The following is a 20519-nucleotide window of genomic DNA, read 5'->3' as shown; positions in this document are numbered from 1 at the left end:
GATTTGGTGTTTTTAGATGGTGCTAAGTACGTCCTCTTTCATGACATCAGTAGGCTCATGTCTTAATAAGCTCAGGCTGCCGCAACAACATACCACAGACTAAGTGGCTTAAACAACAGAAATTGATTTCTCACAGTTCTGGAGGCTGAGAAGGCTAAGATCAAGGGGCCAGCCAATTTGTTCCCGGTGAGAGCTCTCCTCTGGGCATGTAGATGGCTACCTTCTTGCTGTATCCTCACGTGGCCTTTATGGGGTGTGTTCAGGTGAGGAGAGATCTCTCTCCCTTCCTTTTGTTGTAACACCACTGATCCCATCATAAGGTCCCTACCCTCATGACCTCATCTAACCCTAATTACTCCCAAAGGCCCCATATTCAAATATCACCTCATTTGTATTCAAATACAAATATGTAGGGCTTCAACATATGAATTTTGGGGGAACATAAATATTCAGTCCATAACAGCCCATCATTTTTGTCATCTCTGTTTTTATGGTGTTAAGATTATTAGATATTAGAATGGTCAGCCTTATCCCTCCATTATGACATTTCCCATCAACCTTTCACCTAATGATTTCAGCACCCATTAATGTTTATTACCTGGATCCATTATTTTATTAGGGGTTGCAAAATGGCAATGTTTGTCATTCCTTCTATTCCATACCAACTATTTTGTTACTGTGAGATAAAGGAAAAATAGAGTAAATACTTGATTCTTTTCCCCTCTGCTTACTAGTTTTAAGACTAATGAGTTGCAGGGAACCTGGGTGGCTCAGTTGGTTGAGCATCTGACTCTTGATTTTGGCTTACATCACGATCTCAGGGTCGTCAGATTGGGCCCCCGCATCAGGCTCCACACTGGGCATGGAGCCTGCTTAATATTCTCTCTCTACCCTTGCCCCCAATTTGTGCTCTCTCTCTCTCTTGAAAAAAAAAAAAAAAAAAGAATAATGAGTTGGTTTCCTGCCATCCTCCAAAGGTGACCTCTAGAGATGCTTTTGTTTTTACTATCATTATGAACTCATAGATTTTTAGTATATTTGATTTCAGTCCATTACATCCAGTCGATGTTTTTTATGCCCAAATGTGTCTTTAACTATTACTGCATTTTGACACAATCCTATTAATCTTTGATAGATTCCTTGCCCTCAGGTACATGATATTATTGACTCCATTTCTTTTTTTTGATTATATAAGTTTCAGTTGTACAGCTTTATAATTCAAAATCCATATATACTACAAGGTGATCACCATCATAAACCTAGTTACCATCCATCACCATATAGTTGACTCCCTTCACCACTTAACTTATCCCCCAGCCTCCTTCCCCTCTGGTAAACACCAGTCTGTTCTCTGTATCTGTGAGTTGGTTTTGCTTTTATTTTGTTTTAGATTCTACATATGAATGAAATTAGACAGCATCTGTCTTTGTCTGACTTATTTCACTTAGCATAATACCCTCAAGGTCCATCCATGTTGTCACATTTGGCAAGATTTCATTATTTTTTTAAGGCTGAGTAGTATTCCGTTGTGTGTGTGTGTGTTCCACATCTTTATTCATTCATACTATGAATGGACACTTGTTTTCATATCTTGGCTCTTGTAAATGCTGCAATGAACATACAGGCACATATATATCTTGGGGTGTTAGTGCTTTTATATTCTTTGGATAAATACCAAGAAGTGGAATGACTAGGGCATATGGTAGTTCTATTCTTAACTTTTTGAGGAATCTGCATACTGTTTTCCATAGGGAAATCAGTAAATTTTCAGGGAAATCAGGGAAATTTTATTTTTTTTTTTATTTTTATTTTTTTTTTAATTTTTATTTTTTTTTGGGACAGAGAGAGACAGAGCATGAACAGGGGAGGGGCAGAGAGAGAGGGAGACACAGAATCGGAAACAGGCTCCAGGCTCCGAGCTGTCAGCACAGAGCCTGACGCGGGGCTCGAACTCACGGACCGCGAGATCGTGACCTGGCTGAAGTCGGCCGCTTAACCGACTGCGCCACCCAGGCGCCCCGAAATCAGGGAAATTTTAAATCCTACCAACAGTGTACAAGGGATCCCTTTTCTCCACATCTTCTCCAACATTTGTTATCTTGTCTTTTTGATAACAGCCATTCTTACAGGTGTTATGTGATATCTTATTGTGGTTTTAGTTTGCATTTTCCTAATAATGAGTGATGTTCAGCATCTTTTCAAATGCCTGTTGGCTATTTGTATGCCTTCTTTGGAGAAATGTCTTTTCACATCCTCTGCCCATTTTTTAATCAGGTTAGTTTTGTTGTTGAGTTGTATGAGGATTTTTAAACTTTTTTTAAAAATGTTTATTTATATTTGAGACAGAGAGAGATAGAGAGCATGCGTGAGCAGGGGAAGGGCAGAGAGAGGGAGACACCGAATCCGAAGCAGGCTCCAGGCTCTGAGCTGTCAGCACAGTACAGTACCTGATATACGGGGCTCAAACCCACAAACTGAGATCATGACCTAAGCCGATTTCAGGTGCTCAACCAGCTGAGTCACCCTGGCGCCCCCATATGAAGATTTTTTTGAATATATTTTGGATATTAACCCTTTATTGGGTATATAGTTTCCACATATCTTCTCTCATTTCAGTAGGTTGCCTTTTTGTTTTGATGTCAGTTTCCTTTGCTGTGCAACTTTTAGTTTGATGTAATTCCATTTGTTTACTTTTGTTTTTGTTTGCCTTGCCTTTGGAGTCAGATCCATAAAGACATCACTAAGACCAAAGTCAAGGAGCTTACCTCCTATGTTTTCTTCTAGAGTTTTATGGCCTCAGGTCTGACATTCAAGTCTTTAATACATTTTAATTTTTTGTGTATGGAGTTAAAAAGTGGTCTAGTTTCATTCTTTTCAATGTGGCTTTCCACTTTTTCCAATACCACTTACTAAAGACTGTCCTGTCTTCATTGTTTTTGCTTTTGTCATAGATAAATTGTCCCTATATATGTGGATTTACTTCTGGCCTATCTACTGTGTTCCATTAACCTGTGTGTCTGTCTTTGTACCAATACCATACTGTTTTGATTACTGTAGCTTTGTAGTATAATTTGAAATCAGAGAGCATGATACCTGCAGGCAGCTTTGTTATTCTATCTCAACACTGCTTTGGCTATTCAAGATCTTTTCTAGCTTCATACAAATTTTACAATTATTTGTTCTAGTTTTATGAAGTATGCTGTTGAAATTTTGACAGGTATTACTTTGAGTCTGTATAGTGCTTTGGGTAATAGAGACATTTTAAGAGTATTCTTCTAATTCATGAGCACAGAGTATCTTTCCATTTATCTGTGTCATCTTCAGTGTCTTTCATCAGGGTCTTGTGGTTTTCGGTACACAGGTCTTTCACCTCCTTGGTTAAATTTACTGCTAGGTATTTTATTCTTTTTGATGCAATTGTAAATGGGATTGTTTTCTTAATTTCTTTTTCTGATGTTTCACTATTAGTGTACAGAAATGCAACAAATTTTTGCATGTTGATTTTGTATCCTACAATATTTAGTTATCAGTTCTAATAGTTTTTTGGTGGATTCCTTGGGGTTTTCTATATATAGTAACATATCATCTCCAAATAGTGACAATTTAACTTCTTCCTTTCCAATTTAGATGCCTTTTATTTCTTTTTCTTGCCTAATTGCTGTGGCCAAATTCCATTTCTTGCCCCAGACCTGGAATCAGTCATTTCTCTAAGAAGGTCTAGTTCCTTTCAGCGAGAAATTGTTTTAGAGACCATAATTTGGGTGCTAGCAATATTCTATTTCTAAGCGTTTTCAGTAAAAGTATTGGCATTTTTTATTATGGCATAAAAATTAGTATTTTCTAAAAGTACCTGAATTTTAAGCTGGAGTGAAATTAGTAAAGTATGAAAATTATTCTCTGGCCATCCACAAAAGGCCATTTTATTTCATTATGAAAATAGTTTCATTCTCTGATTTTGTCTGCATATCCACATTTTCTAAGGCATATTTCCTCCAGAAAGCCAGACTCAACGCTGCCAGCAACTCTCAAGAATACATTTCCCACCCTTCCTGCTAAAGATGGACTGGAATTCTGGCCCCAAATGCTTAAGTCCAGAAGGGCTCTGAATTGGTTAGTTCAGGTATCCATTACAAGATTAAACAACTGGTGGCCACAAGGATGGAATAATCTGCTTGGGCAAATTAGGTTAAATTCCAACCCCTAGACATTACACCTCTATTGTCATGGGGAATAGGGTCCTCTGAGGAATGGAAGTGTCAATGGAATACCATGGTTGAAATGAAAGTAGGAGCATTTCTCAGAAAAGTTAAAGGAATCGGTATCAGACAAAAGTATAGATGTCCCTTGCAGCTATCAAATTTTTCTCCTTTTATGAGTATTCTTTAATCCTCCCACAGCTACTTCTAGGTGTTGTGCTATATATTTCATTATAATAAATTTTACTAAGTTCAGGGACATGTGGCCTATAAAACCAACATATTGGTGTTTATTATCCATTACTAGGATAACTTCATTCATTCAGACAAGTGCATTCTGCACTTCACTACCAGAGAATTTTCCTGAAGTCCAGTTTTAAATCCTTTTATTCTCTAGCTGCATTGCCTCCCAGTTGCCTCATAATTTGTTCCCAATCTATTCTTCATGAACCACAGAAGCTTAGGTACCCCTGCAGGTGATCTTGTCTAACCTCTTCATTTTATTGGTGAGGAAACAAGAGGTCCCATAGGATGATATGACTTAACCTAAAGCCACCCAAATAGAAAGTAACAGAACTATGACTAAGTCTTCTTTCCAACCAAATTGCCTGTTACACTCCTCTATGTCAGTAGCCTATGCTACACTAACCTGGCCACTTCTACCCGAGTAATTCAGGGCTCCCCTTCCTGTGTTCCTTCATTCTTGTGGTCCCCTACACCAAGGCCACCCACCCTCCTACACCTCTGCCTTTCATACTCCCACGCAACATGCAAGACCCACTTCACACGCAAGCCTTTTGTGAACTATCCTCTGGATGAAATTTCACCGTCCTTAGACTCTTCTCTAAGTACTTTGAACATCACCTACCACTACAGTTATCTCCCTTCAGATTAATAGCTCCTCAAGGTCAAGGACCCATTTCTTCATAGAGTGTTTGGCACATTATGGGCACTCAATAAATATTTGCTTAGTTGAACACATGTTGATTCCCAGCTTAGTGAACACACTATATGGATGATATAAGTTTCCTTTCAACCCTTCATTCCTTTCTTTCCTTTCCACCTTGAGACACCCCCCCCCCATTTGAATTTCTTATAATCTGTGCACTCTTACTTGCTGACCCATAATTGAGAATATCTTGAAAATGTTCACAATTTACCAACCCCCACCCTACCCCATCCTCTACCCCTTAAGGTTCTGAAATGCATTCTTGGTGCATGTGTGTGTGTGTGTTGGTGTGTGTATAGTACAGCCCTACTTGAGAATCATTACCTGAATGAACCCATGATATGGATGAGAAAGATGGGTCATCACAGGATCTTTTAACTGTGTTGGGGGCCTTCCTTCTTCTTTGCAGTCAGCTTCTGCCTTCACCACTCTGTAAACCTTCTCTAAAAGGTCCCCACTGCTAAATATAAAAGTCTCTTCTTCTCAGTCTTCACTCCATGTTATGGGAGAATTTTGCACTATCATTACTGCATCTTTCTTAGGACTCCCTTAGAACACTGCTTTTCCCATTACTTCTCAAATGGTCCCTTCTCAGCCTCTTTCACCGACTCCTCTACTCCAGTATGTAAGTATTCCTCAGCATTCTGTCTCCATCCTTCTTTAATTTTTTTAAAAAATTTTTCAATGTTTTCTTTATTTTTGAGAGAGAGTGCAAGCAAGGGAGGGGCAGAGAGAAAGAGAGGGAGACACAGAATCTGAACTGGGCTCCATCCAGGCTCTGAGCTGTCAGCACAGAGCTCAGTGCAGGGCTCAAACTCACAAACCATGAGATCATGACTTTAGCCAAAGTCGGACACTTAACCGACTGAGCCACCCAGGCACCCCCCTTCTTTTAATTCTTGACAGCCACATTTATTCCTTACTGGCTCCCTTTTCCATCCTAACATTTTGGGTGTGTTCAACCCTCTGAAGCTCATATTTAACTGGGCGTCCTGTATTTTTATTTGCTATGTCCAGCAACATCAGATAGCACTGCTTAACATCAGTCCAAGCCCTTTATGGGTATTAACTTATTTAATCCTTAAGACAATACGGTGAGTTAGGTATTTTTTTTATCCTCATTGGGGTCCCAAGAGTAACCAGGTGATCTTTTGACCTCAGGCAGGCTGACCCCAGAGCCCTTGCTTTACCATGTCTCCATACTGGCGCATTCACCCAAAACCATCCACAAGAGCCATCGAGATGATAAGCTGTACAGGATTTCTCTTCCTTATAGCATCGCTTCCTTACAGCAGTGGCAAAAGCAGAGGCAACAGATTTGTAAAGGCTTAGCTTTCTTGCACTGACGACTACCACAGTGAGTGAAGTGTGCAGAAATTCTGCAGCCCCAAGGGCCTCTCCACCCCACACGTTCACCACAGTCTCTTCTGCACAAGGAACTTCCAAACTTTTATCTTTTTCCCTCAAGCATAGCAAGCTAGGCCACATGTTGCTCTGTCCCTCGTAACGGTTTCCTTCTTTTTCTGGTGGCTCTTTGCACTGTATCATTAATACAAGCACAGCACTGCCCTCTTCAGTGTTCGTTCCCTTTGGTGGAGCTCCAGTTGCATTGTTGGCTCACCCCTATTTTACAGACACAAGACTCTTAAGCCTCCTCGTCAGTAATTATCCCTACTAAAACACATTTCCATCCTCCAATATCGTACGTAATTTTTCCTGATCAACACCACACATCAGTGGGACTCGATGCGTTTCCTTGGGGAGCAGTGGAGACGCAGTACTTGGTACTGTGTGCTTGCAGAAGGCCTAGTTCCTGCACTCAAGACCTTATTCTCTACGTGCCATGTTCACCTTGAGAAAGTTTTTACTGAAACATCCAAAAAGTATATTCTGTGTGTGTGGGGGGGGGGGGGGAGAGGGGGGAATGGTCTTTTGATACAGCAACTGAGAAAAGCTGTAGCTTTTAAGGATAGACTTTTGGGGCGCCTGGGTGGCGCAGTCGGTTAAGCGTCCGACTTCAGCCAGGTCACGATCTCGCGGTCCGTGAGTTCGAGCCCCGCGTCGGGCTCTGGGCTGATGGCTCGGAGCCTGGAGCCTGTTTCCGATTCTGTGTCTCCCTCTCTCTCTGCCCCTCCCCCGTTCGTGCTCTGTCTCTCTCTGTCCCAAAAATAAATAAAAAACGTTGAAAAAAAAAAAATTTAAGGATAGACTTTTATTAATGGAGACTCTACAAATAAATGAAGAAAGACCCTAAATTTATATCATGTCAGGACTTGACTATAGCCATTTGTACGATTTTTTAATTCTATTTCCTCAGCACAAGGTTTTCTGCCCCTCCTCCCCTTCCTTTCTAATTTTAAGATGCTCAATTTACTGTTTCTTTCTCTTCCTAAACAGGTTGGTCAGGCCAAAGATGAACTGCTGACCAGTCAGCTGATAGACCACCTTATGGGAGAGAGTGATGGCATGCCTAAGGTACTAGAAATGTTGTCTTCTCTTGGGTTCTAAGTATTTTAGTTACCATTTGACTTTCTTCTGCCCTGTTTTTACCTATTATGGGTTCTGCATCATGGACTTGTAAAGTTTTCTCTCTGAATATAATCTTCTAGACAGTCCCTGCATTTTAGAGGATATTGGGTATATTCACCCTTTGAAATTGGCATTGTCCCCTGTGAAACAGCCACAATCCTCTAGATAACAATTCACACCACCCACAACTTTCCTCAAATGTTAAAGAGTTTTATTTATTCTGGGAACTTTGAAAACTATTATTAGAACTATGAGCATTAATCCCTAAAAATCAGTATACTTTGTTCATATTTCAAAAATTGTGTTAATAACAATCATATTTAGTGTAAAAGTAACTCACTATAAAGTAGAAATAAATCATTAAGAACATATTTTCTAAGTATGTGACTCTTGGGAGTTCATTCAGACATTGGTCTTCTCACAGTCCTGATGGGGACAGTCCCCTTTGAGAACACCCCCGAGTTTGTTCTTCCCTTTTGTTTTGATGTCTGAGGTGATCTTCTTGTGAAGGAAGTCAAGTTACTGATTTGGAGAGAAGGTGCCAGAATGTCATAGCTGGAGAGGATGGTCGCAGTCCTGATCCCTGAGTCCATAGACAGAAACGGGAGACCCAGGGAAGCTAAGTTAACCTACCAAAGGGCACAGGCCCTTAAACTGTTCCAAACCACCTCACCTCATGTCCACTTATTCTAGTAATCAGGAAAACAGTGTCAGGTATATAAAATTGTCTATATGTGAAGAGAACGGGAACAGAAAATAATCAAAGGCCAGCGTTCTTATGGGCCAGAGAAATTTATATAGGTGTAAAAACTTCTAAGTTTTTGCAAAGTTGATATAAGAATACATTTTGCTATTGCACACAGGAGATAACTCTGTGGAGTAGCATTAGGAACACAGACTCTGAAGCCTGATCACTGTGGCTCAAATCCAGACTCTGGAGAGGTCCTGTTGTGTGTGTTTCTCATCAGTGCAATTAGTTTATAACCATGCCTTCTTCCCAGGAAGAGCATGAGGATTTAAACACATTAATATTTCTCAAGTACTTAGACTATTACCTGGCACATATTAAACTATGAATAAATTCGTGATAAAAAAATAAATTCTTTATTCAGTGGACTTTTTTAAACAATATCAAAAGTGGATTCCAACTAAAATGAAAAATTTTAGGTGTTTGTCCCCCTGGCTACTGAAGAGTGATGTTTCTCTAATGGTTTGTATGTCAGGATGCCAAGTACCTGTTCCGCTTGTACATGGCCCTGAAACAGTACCGAGAAGCTGCCCGGACTGCCATCATCATTGCCAGAGAAGAGCAGTCTGCAGGTACGTCCCTGACATTCACGTTTGTCTTGTAGTCAAGTAGTAGAATCAAGCTCCAAGCTCTTTTCGAAATGCCCCAGAAAAAGTAGCCCTTTTCTAATCTAGGTTTGCTTTGAACCCAGAAGATGAGGAGAATGACCATTTCTGGGTTTCAGAGAAGTACAATAATTGACCAGCACAGGGGGATCTAGGTAACCACTAACGCCTTCTCTCGGTAGTGCTATTTCCTCTTCTCATGGCCTCGCAGCTCTTGTCTCCGGGACAGTGCCCTCTCCCCTCTCCAGCCCAGTGCCCCTCTCGTACACTTCGCCACACCTTCTTTCCATGCCACGTATTTGACTTTAACAATATGAAAGAGATTGGAAAGTGGAAGATGGTGTGATGTTATTATTGACCTAGTTCTTAATAGTACGCAGGGACCATTTATAGAGCCTCCATAAGGCTTCTCTTCCCTTGCATGCTCTCTAAATGTTTATTGACTAAGTCAGAGAATTAGTCTCGTATCTTCACTAGTTTCTGCAAGCTGATTCTTCTAGATGTTCAGAAATATGGAACACAATTTTGGCAAATACAAAATGGAATGAGTCACTGCTTTACTCCGTTTACGTTGATCTAGCACCCACTGCGAGATACACGATTCAGAGGACTGTGCCACAGTCCCGCCCTCAGGGAGTCCTGATTTGGTGGAAGAGAGTTGTTATAAAGGATGATAAGTGCCAGAATAGAACAGAAATCCACTAAAAGGGCACCGGGAGAGGGATCCACCTCACCTGAGGGTTGGGGGTGTTGTAGGGAGTTGGAAGATGGAGAGGAGAGAAGGCAACAGAAGTTTCAGCTGAGTTTTGAAAGGCTGAGATGGCAGAAGATGAAGGAGAAAGGCATATGCAGGGAGAGCAGCAGCAGCGAAGGAGGACACAGACTCAGAGGAGCAAGGGACTCCTGGGCACCTATTGTGGTGGGGGGAGGCAGGAGGGGAGGGCAGAGGTAGGGTTAGGAAGGTAGGAGGAGGCAGATCCTGAAGGGCTCAGGACCTTGGCTCAGGAGTTTGCACGTGATCCCTAAGGCCTTTGGAGGGTTTTACGTTGGAGTGTGACTTGAGCTTTGACAAGATCACTCAGACTTCTCAGAATAGAGGCAGAAGCAGCACAGAGGAACACCCAATAGGACACGGCTGCGGAGAGATGGCGAGAGGCATTACAGCAGGCCTGGGACCAGGCTGGATTTGGGAGACCTAGAAGGTGACTCGGAACTTGATCACCATCTGCTTTCAGGGCAGGTGGAGCCCTGAGGAAGAGGGAGGGGTCTAGGATGACACCATTTGCTCCCTGAGGGACTGGTTGGGTATTAGCACCATCAATTACCACAGGAAAAACTAAGCTACTTTATGTAAGAAATTATAAAGATATTGCTAATAACAAAATCTACTTGTAAAATGAGGGCCCACATTGTGATGAGCACCGGGTGATGTATGGAAGTGCTGAATCACTGTATTTTCACCTGATACTATTACCCTGTGTATGAACTCACTGGAATTTGAATAAAAACTTTAAGAAATAAAATAAAATGAGGGCCCACAGAAAGTCCTCAGATTTCATCCTTTGCAATAATGCCATCTTGCCGCCTTTTTCCAAGGAAACTATCGGAATGCACACGACGTTCTCTTCAGTATGTATGCAGAACTTAAATCCCAGAAGATCAAAATTCCCTCTGAGATGGCCACCAACCTCATGATTCTGCACAGTTATATCCTCGTGAAGGTGAGGCCTTACAGTGACTTGGGACATAATCTGCCAAGTGAGTTTATCACGCGAAGGATTTTTTTTATGGGCACCCCTCCATTGGATGAGCGTGATTTTCTAGATCTCTATGTTGTTAAGTGAAAAAAAGCAACATAGAATAATTGTACAATATGCTGCCTTTTGTGTACAAGAGGGAAAAAAATAAGAATGAATAAATATTCATTGCAAGTCAAATGAGAAATATACTCAGAAGTCTAGCTAGCAAAAGTAATTTCCTAAAGGGAACAAGACATGGGACAGAGGGGGCCTGGTACCATCCCAATCAGGCGATAAAAGGGAGCATATCTTTCTCCGTGTACGTTGTTTTACCTTGTTTTGATTTTGAAGCACATAAATGTATTACCTGGCCAAAAAAAAAAAAAAAAGACATTTTTGTTCAACCAGAGCTTCTATTAATTCTAAGATCGTGGATTTTATACAATTCCACGATTTTTAATACTATTTAGTTTTCATCTGAATATAAAAATAATACATATTCACTGAGAAAATTTAGAGAGTGTAGAAAAGTATAATGAAAAATTTACCCTTTGAGCCCATCACCATACATAACACCTGTTAGCCCAGTGCTGTATACGCCCTCCATACTTCTATGAAGACATGTGTGCACGTTTTTTTTACATTGGTATTTATGTCCAGTTGTCTGTTCTGTTTTTTCAATTAGTAATTTAAAAAAAAATTTTTTTTTAACGTTTATTTATTTTTGAGACAGAGAGAGACAGAGCATGAATGGGGGAGGGGCAGAGAGAGAGGGAAACACAGAATCGGAAGCAGGCTTCAGGCTCTGAGCCATCAGCCCAGAGCCCGACGTGGGGCTCGAACTCACGGACCGCGAGATCGTGACCTGAGCTGAAGTCGGACGCTTAACCGACTGAGCCACCCAGGCACCCCACAATTAGTAATTTTTAATAAAAAACAAACTACAGCACGCAAACCTCAAATACTTGTGTGTACAGTTTTCTTAAATATTATATGTGTGTGTATCCACACACACATAAACATATCTTTGTAAAGATACAGACAGAATCCAACCTACGTATTTTAGCAGATTTTCATTTATATCAGAATATACCTTCCCATATTAATGTTAAATTGGCATTCAGGCCAGTCCACAAGAGCTTATTTAATTTTGACAGTACCTAGGATCACAGTAGTCATATTATGAATGACTTAGATCCCAATTATCTATAACAGCAGTGTCCAGCAGAACTTTCTACAGTGTTAGAAGTGTAGCATATCTGTGCTGCCCCACGTGGCACCCACTAGCCTGGCTGTGGGGCACCTTAAATACAGCTGGTGTAACTGATAAACTCATTTTTTTTCCTTTACATAATTTTAATTTTAGGGGCACCTGGCTGGCTCATTTGGAAAAGCATGTGACTCTGATCTCAGGGTCATGAATTTGAGCCCCACAGGTGTAGAGATGACTTACAATTTTCATTTTAAAATTTAAACAGCCACACGTGGCTAGTGGCTACCATGTTAGGCCACACAGTTCTGTAACACTGATTTTAAGGGAAAAATTAGAATTCCAGCTTGCAACCCCTGAGAGTACATTTCCCTCCAGAGCAGCAGGAAGATCCGTTCTCTCATGTGGAAAAGAGTAGAAAGGGAGAAGGGAGGTCTCTCTCAGCTTCAGACCTGAGTGGCAGTGCCAATGTGCTGGGGGCACAGAATCCAGCAAGATGGAACTTTTGGGATCAGGGGGAGGATAGAAAGAGCTGGTGGGGGGCACCTGGGTGGCTCAGCCAGTTAAGCGTCCAAGTTCAGCTCAGGTCATGATCTCACAGTTTGTGAGTTGAAGCCCTGCGTCAGGCTCTGTGCTGACAGCTTGGAGCCTGGAACCTGCTTTGGATTCTGTGTCTCCCTCTCTTTCTTCTCCTCCCCTGCTTGTGCTGTCTCTGTCTCTCTCAACAATAAGCATTAAAAAAAAAAAAAAAAAAGCTGGTAGAAGATGGGAAGCAAAAGTTAAGGAATCCTTATATAAGAAGCACCCTAAGTGATAGGGATGGTTCTCAAGTCTTTTTTTTTCCTCTGGCATTAAGGGCTGTCCTGTCACTTACATAGGACCAGACACCCTCTTCCCTCCCACTGCGGGGCCCCTGTGACTCTTCCCCTTTGCTGTAATGTTTGCCTCTTTCACAAGCACCAAACATTCCCAAGATTTTTAACTGTGATATCAGAAGTGAAACTGTTAACCTTTCCAAGTAAGAACAAGTTCATGTGAAAATGTCAGCACCATCTTTGACACCAAGGACTGAAAAGAGCCATCCACATTTCAGGGGATATCAAGACAGCTTTGGTGGATGTTTCCTCTCAGAGGTGGGACAGGGACTCTGGCTGAGGGACAGCCTGGGAACTCTGGGTCTGGATGACTGGGCTGGGAAGTCTGAGGCACAGAGAGTCAACAGAGGACAAACAGCAGGGGACTCCCTACCCTTTAGATTCAGTTAACAGAAGGCTGCAGTGCTCAGTAAATTCTACTATCATTCATTTGCTTAGACTGGATGCCTGGGAGTTACTCTAAACTTGCCCTGCACATTCTCACCAGTTCTGCCTCCTATTCAGTCTGTTTCCCTCACCCCGCACCCCCCACCCCTGTCAGCTGCCCCACCTTGCCTGGATGATGCAGCAACGTTGTGGCCTGGTCCTGTGGACTCTCCAGCTTCCTCTCATCTTTTTTTTTTTTTTTTTTTTTTAATTTTTTTTTTTTTAACGTTTATTTTTCAGACAGAGAGACACAGCATGAACGGGGGAGGGGCAGAGAGAGAGGGAAACACAGAATCAGAAGCAGGCTCCAGGCTCTGAGCCATCAGCCCAGAGCCCGACGCAGGGCTCGAACCCGCGGACCGCGAGATCGTGACCTGAGCCGAAGTCGGATGCTTAACCAACTGAGCCACCCAGGCGCCCCAGCTTCCTCTCATCTTAAGCATCACAGACCCTGCTCGTACTTAGTACTTACCCAATCTCAGGCCCCTCCAGCCATTGCTGCCCCTTTCCCACACGACAGGCAGCGCCCTTTTCCTTTAACAACTCATCCCCTTTCAGCCTGACAGACTCGGCCTTCAGGTCTCACGACCGCTTGGCAAAGTTGGTATCATTAGCCCTCCAAAAATGGCCAGGAAGAGATGGATCAGGGATTTGAACTCATGTCACATGGTCTAAGACAAAGTAGAGAACAGAGAACAGAGCACAGAGTAGAGGTAAGGCCAGTGAGGCCATGGTGCCAGGCAGCAGCCGCTGGAAGAATAAAGGAGAAATTCCAAGTGCCATAAGCCAAGTAAGGCTGCAAGGATCATGGAACGACCCTGTTCAGGGTCATAATCAAGGAGGGATTATTTTATTTGGGGCAATAAAGCATGAATTAGGCTGAATCAAAATCTCTAAGAAAAGTGAAACATGTATTTCAGATTCATGTTAAAAATGGAGATCATATGAAAGGGGCACGTATGCTTATTCGGGTGGCCAACAACATCAGCAAGTTTCCGTCACGTGAGTACTATCTGAGAAGAGCTTGTTACCTGCACTTCTGCATTCGTGTGGCACTGTGAGATCTATAGTCACTAACTCTGCAGCCACTATAGTAGAACGGTATGCCAAGACCACCTCCAGGTTTGGCAATTCACTAGGACTCACACAACTTGGCACATCGTAGTGCCGAAGGCTACGATTTATTTCAGCAAAAGAATACAAAACCAAATTGGCAAAGGGAAAAGACACATGGGGCAGAGTCTGGAGGAGCACAGGTGCAAGCTTCCAAGGGTCCCTTCCAAATGGAGTCACACAGGACACACTCGACTCCTCCAGGAATCAGTTGTGTGACAGCACACGTGAAATGGGGTCTCCCAGAGGAGACTCAGTGCCCAGGGGTTGTACGGGGGCCTGGTCACATCAGCACCTCCCGCTTGGTATGTACTGAATTTCCAGACTCCCAGAGAGCAGGTGTTCAGCATAAACCACATTGTTTGTACCAAGAGTTTAGGCAGTGAGCCACTCTTATCAGTTCTGGAAATGGCAGAAACTCCTCCAAAATCCAAGTCCCACATGCCAGCCAAGATCAAGCAGATCTTTCTAAGGATAATAACCTCAAAACTACACACATGGGTACTATTATTATTTTCCCTATTTTACAGAGAAGCTAATGGAGGCAAAAGAAGTCAAGTAACACTTGCCCGAGATCACACTACTAGCTAATAAGTCTGACTCTCTTCTCAACCATGATAGGCCATGCCCTCTACAAAAGGTCCCATTATCCCATATGATGTATCATTATAACATTCTTCAGTTAATAGACTTTCCCACATTCTACGACAGGGCAACACAATTTTTCTGTAAAGGGCTAAACGTCTAGGCCTCGTGGGCCAAACGGTCTCTGTCACAACTACTGTTTCTACGTAAACCGTACATGAGCATGGTTGTGCTCCAAAAGAACTTTACATTTTTGGACATGGACATTTGAACCACATATAACTTTCATATGTCACAAAATATTCTTTTGATTTTTTTCAACCATCGAAAAATGTAAAAGTCATTCTTAGCTCATGAGTCGTACAAAAACAGAGGGCCAGATTTGGCTCACAGGTCATACTTCACCAACCCCTGTTCTCTAAATATATTCTTTTCTGTTACATGAAAAAAACTTTAAAATAACCATATACCATGCTGGCAAACGGTGTAACAGGATACATACTCTCACGACTGCTGGTGGGAATGGACATTGGTATATGCCTTTCTAGAGAGCAGTTTGGCAATTTGTGCTAAGAGTGTTTTTTAAAAGGTCATGCTCTTTGATCCATTAATTCACCTTCTGGGTATCCGTCCTGGAGAAACAGATGCATGGAGAGAGGTTAGTGCATAACATTATTAATCTCCCTTACCATGCATCGGCAGTCCTGTCAAATGCAAAACCTTATCTCACCGGTAACGGGAGGATACATACAGATGACCTCAAGCAAGTGCCGGTCCAAGTGTTCCATGGCAAAACACAGTATAATCACAGGAAGGACATTTTGATAAGCAGTGACTTCACTGCTGTGTCCTGTCCTCGTTTAACAGGTCACACATCTGGTTCTTTGCCAGAAAACGCACATTTAGAGAGGTGTGATCCTGTTTTCCTCCTGAACAGGGACAGAGTCATGACGGTAGGAGCACTGTGCTTTCTGCTCTCGCTTGTTTTGCAGACATTGTGCCCATCCTGACATCTACTGTGATCGAGTGCCACAGAGCAGGCCTGAAGAACTCTGCTTTCAGCTTCGCAGCTATGTTGATGAGGCCCGAGTACCGCCACAAAATAGATGCCAAGTACAAAAAGAAGATTGAGGCTATGGTCCGGTAGGCAATGACAGCTCTTTCTATCTAATCACACTTCACAAATGCGTTTGTTAGAATACAGCTGCTAGTGTGCAGGCTCGGTAAGAGAATGGATGGGGGGCAGCAATCAGGACTGTATTCAGCTACCAGCAGCAGAAAACCCGACAATGGCTTGAACAAGTCAGGATTTCTTTGACTCCTACACAAAGCATCACAGTCCAGGGCTGGTGCTGCTGGGTCCTGATGCCAGCAAGGACAGATCCCTCTGCCTTCCAGCTTTGCCATCCAGAGCATATAGAATTTCTCTCCTCATGAAGAGGCAGGTGGGGAGAAAACGTAGGGGCACATTTGCCCTGACATTTTGGTGCCACGCCTGGGCACTAGCTTTGAAGAGATGCTAGTTAAGATTTCTCTACAGCTATGAGGTCTGATATGGTAACTGCTAGCCACGTGTGGCTATTTAAATTAAAATTAAATTTGAAATTTAGTTCCTCACATCACCCATATTTCAAGCGCTCAGAAGCTTCATGTGACTCATGACTACCATATTGGAGAGCACAAGATTAGAACACTGCCGTTGTCACAAGGAAGTTCTGTTGCACAGCCTTAGACAGTCTTTACCACTTGAGTATACAAAAGGGAGAGACAGAGGAGAAAAAGCAAGCTTACGCCTCAGTGACCCTAGAAGAGAGGACACAGCAAGACCCACCCATGTTTTCTGCCATTTACTGTGCCGTGAACTCTAACTCCTGCATGTGGCCCATATACTGTTACGGTCTGACCAATCTTAATTCCTCTTCCCCCTTCCTGAGCTAGAGTGCAGGCTGATGCTGAGCTTCTCTCTAGTTTCAGATTCTGACTGTGAAGAAGTAGGCCTGTTAAACACATGATTCTTTCTCACAGGAGACCTGATACATCCGAGACAGAAGAGGCCACAACCCCATGTCCCTTCTGCGAATTTCTTCTCCCAGAGTGTGAACTCCTGTGTCCTGGATGCAAAAATAACATCCCATATTGCATTGTAACAGTAAGTTTCTTTTTAACATATATTCACAATCCATCTGAATACTTGCTGTGTAAGAAAAAACACACTTGGGAATCAGATGGTCCTGGCTTAAGGCCTTTTTCTGCCACTTTATTGGCTATATAACCTTGTGCAGTTTGCTTTACCTTCCTGGGCCCAACCCTAACAATGCGTGCCTAGTGAGATAAACTGCAGGTTGAGGACAGAACATGAAGTCCTAGGACACTACCTTGGCATACTGTAGCACTGCATAAGTGGTGGTTTTTAGTATTAATTTTCATATTAAGACCTATTAGAAAAATTTAAATACAGATTATTTGTTAATCACTAGGCTAATATAAGCTTTATTTTAGAGGAAAATAAATTTAGGTAATGATGTCACAAAATTGAACACCCTTCTATGAATGTGAGAAATGAAATCTGGCTTCAGTCTGTTTGACGCCATCTCTTTATAGTCAATCACCTACGTGAAATACCAATTTCATAATTTAGAGGTCTGGCTTTTAACTTGAATACGTGTATTGTAACTGAATGATGGCAGGAATTTTTTAAATGATGAATTTTACTTTTAAATGTACTCTTTCCAGGGTCGCCATATGTTGAAGGATGACTGGACTGTGTGCCCACATTGCGACTTCCCTGCCCTGTACTCAGAATTTAAGATGTAAGTGTGCATTGTTTCATTCCGCCACACGGATGAGGCCTTTGATTCAACCACTCTTTTATTCTGAGGTCTCCTTATTCATGTTCCTAAAGACCCAAGTTGTCTTCTTGGAAGAACTTTCTAAATGACCTTTGTGAACATTATCCTTAAAGGGGACCTTGCGTGAGGACTGAATATTCCTAATTCTTAAACTGCATGATGAACATGACTAAGGAGGTGTAGACAGGAATAGCTGTTTTTCACGTTAGAATATCCCAAAGATAAAGGGATGTATTTAATTTTACTCTGCCTTTCCCTCCCCAAACAGCATGTTAAATACTGAAAGCACATGTCCTATGTGTTCAGAAAAACTAAACTTTGCTCAACTAAAAAAAATCTTGGACTGTACCCAGTACCTGCGAACAGAGGTAGAGCAGTGAGTCGCGCGTGCAGGTAAGTGCCAGACAATTCACTCGTTTCCCAGGGCATGAGGGTCCACAGAGTAGACACGGCTTTACAGTTTGTATTGGCAACACCTCCTTTTTGTGCATCATGTAACTTGTCAGATTTGAAGAATCTACAACAAACCTTTGGTGTGCTTAAAAAATGCTAAAACGCAGGTTGTACGGTCTCCATGGTGACAAAGGCTATTTAGCCAACCAGCATCATGGATTTCAACTATGCTGTATTTTATCAAACCACATGTTCTTTTTAATCAGTCTGTTAAAACCAGAGCCAGCTTATGAACAATGGAGTTTTTTTAAGTTCTGAATATATTCTAAAGGTTTTGGCTTCCACAGATTTGAAAAATCGCTTCTTTCCAAGTCTCATTTTTGCCACATGGAAGCTATACATACCCTTTCCATTTGAATTCCACTGGCAAGAATTTACTCATGGCCACAAATACTTCAAAGGGAGGCAGGGAAATGTGGTGTCTGCCTGGGAAGCCAAAAGCCCCGCCCGCCCAAACCCGGGTGTCTCGTTGAAAGGAAAAAGTAAGATCGGTTCCTGACATGGTATCTACCCTCACTTGGTTAAAATGGAACTCTGCGTTTTCTCACTACCTGCCTCCACAGTCGCCTTTCCTCAGTAAATAGCAGCTCTATTCAACTAGCCGGTCAGGACGGAAACCCAGACGTTATTGGACTCCTCTTATCCTCGCCCCTTCCCCCAGTCCATGGGCAAGTCCTCTCGTCCACCTGCAGTGTATCAAGTTCCCTTCACAAACCCTCTGGGAACTTTCTACTACACCTGCAAAAACAGCCTCCGCCTCCCCCTCCCGCTCACTGTGCTGCAGCCCTGCTAGTCTTTGCACAGCACCTGAGAAGTCTTGCATTCCCACCAGTGGCACACAAAGGCTTGTCTGCCTTTTTGTTTTTAATGTCCCAGTGGGTATAAAGTGGTATCTCATCGTGGTTCTGATTTCATTTCCCTAATGACTAAAGATATGGAGCATCTTTTCATGGGCTTTCTGGCCATTTTTGTACCTTTGGAGAACTGTCTATTCAAGTCCTCTGCCCATTTTTTAACCTAGTAATTTATCTTTTTGTTGGGTTATAAGAATTCGTTTTTTTATTATTTTTTTGAGAGAGAGACAGACACAGAGACAGAGAGCGAGCAGGGGAGGGTCAGAGAGAGAGGAGGGGAGAGAATCCCAAGCAGGTTCCACACTGTGAGTGCAGAGCCTGATGCGGGCCTCCAACTCACGAACCGTGAGATCATGACCTGAGCTGAAATTCAAGAGTCGGCCCCTTAACCAATTGAGCTACCCAGGCGCCCCAAGTTATAAGAATTCTTAATAGACCCTAGATACAAGTGTTTTACTAGATAAATCATTTGCAAATATCCTCTTCCATTCTGTGGAAGTATTTTTTACTTTCTTGATAGTATCCTTTGATGTAAAAATTTTTATTTTGACGAAGTCCAGTTTATCTTTTTTTCTGTCTTTAGTTATATATGCTATATGCACTTTTGGTGTCATATCTAAGAAAATATTTACAGCTGTTTCGCTCTAAGAGTTTTATAGTTGTTGCTCTTACGTTTATATTTTTGATCCATTTAATTTTTGTGTACTGTGTTAAGTTAGGGATTCAACTTCCTTCTTTTGCCATGTACATGTCCCAGGACCTTTTGCTGAAAACTATTCTTCCCCATTGTTCCTGGGTTGTCTTTTAGTTATTGAGTTGTAAAACTTCTTTATTTGCATTTCCTAGATACAAATCTGTGAGATATATTTTGCAAATATTTTCTTTCTGTGGCTTCCCAACTCATTTCCTTAATGGTGTCTTTTAATGAGATTTTAATTATAATTTATACATTTTAAAATTTTATGGTTATTGTGTCCTGTCTAAAAAAATATTTGTCTACTAACAAGTCATGAGCATATTCTGATAGGTTTTCTTCTAGAAGTTCTAGGTCTATGACCCATGTTGAAATTATTTTTGTTTATATGTGAGAGGAGGATTGAGATTCCCCCCATCCTGCAGCTCCCTCAAGCAGATATACAGTCTTCCAACACGATTTGTTGAAAAATCTTTCCTTTCCCCGTTGAATTGCTTGGGTGCCTTTGTTGAAAACCAATGAGGTTTTAAGTGTAGATGTTTCTGGACTGGACCCTCTCTTCTTTTCCATTGATGTATTTGTCCCCTATTTTAATACTCCATTGTTTTGGTTACTGTGACTTTATGACACATCTTAAAGTCCGGTACTTAAAGATCCTCCAGCACTGTTACTTTTTCCAAGATTGTTTTGACTA

At 42.0% G+C, this 20519-nt stretch overlaps 1 protein-coding gene across 4 annotated transcripts in view; it reads left to right on the top strand.

The window, feature by feature from the left end:
* WDR19 (WD repeat domain 19) overlaps nt 1-20519 on the top strand; it is a 113966-nt gene that overhangs the window by 75582 nt on the left and 17865 nt on the right. For 3 of the 4 annotated variants that reach the window (XM_058722816.1, XM_058722815.1, XM_058722818.1), the window contains exons 29-36: nt 7543-7620; nt 8898-8994; nt 10624-10748; nt 14198-14279; nt 15968-16118; nt 17001-17124; nt 17709-17785; nt 18093-18217. In XM_058722816.1, the coding sequence (XP_058578799.1) occupies nt 7543-7620; nt 8898-8994; nt 10624-10748; nt 14198-14279; nt 15968-16118; nt 17001-17124; nt 17709-17785; nt 18093-18204 (846 nt within the window). In that variant the 3' untranslated portion in view covers nt 18205-18217. The remainder of the gene's footprint in view (nt 1-7542; nt 7621-8897; nt 8995-10623; nt 10749-14197; nt 14280-15967; nt 16119-17000; nt 17125-17708; nt 17786-18092; nt 18218-20519) is intronic. The other variant, XM_058722817.1, reaches the window with a different exon arrangement.

This window comes from Neofelis nebulosa, chromosome 3 (assembly GCF_028018385.1).
Source record: "Neofelis nebulosa isolate mNeoNeb1 chromosome 3, mNeoNeb1.pri, whole genome shotgun sequence".
Lineage (NCBI taxonomy): Eukaryota > Metazoa > Chordata > Mammalia > Carnivora > Felidae > Neofelis > Neofelis nebulosa.
The sequence above is the reverse complement of the archived record's forward strand: the minus strand, read 5'-3'. Positions and strand labels throughout refer to the sequence as shown.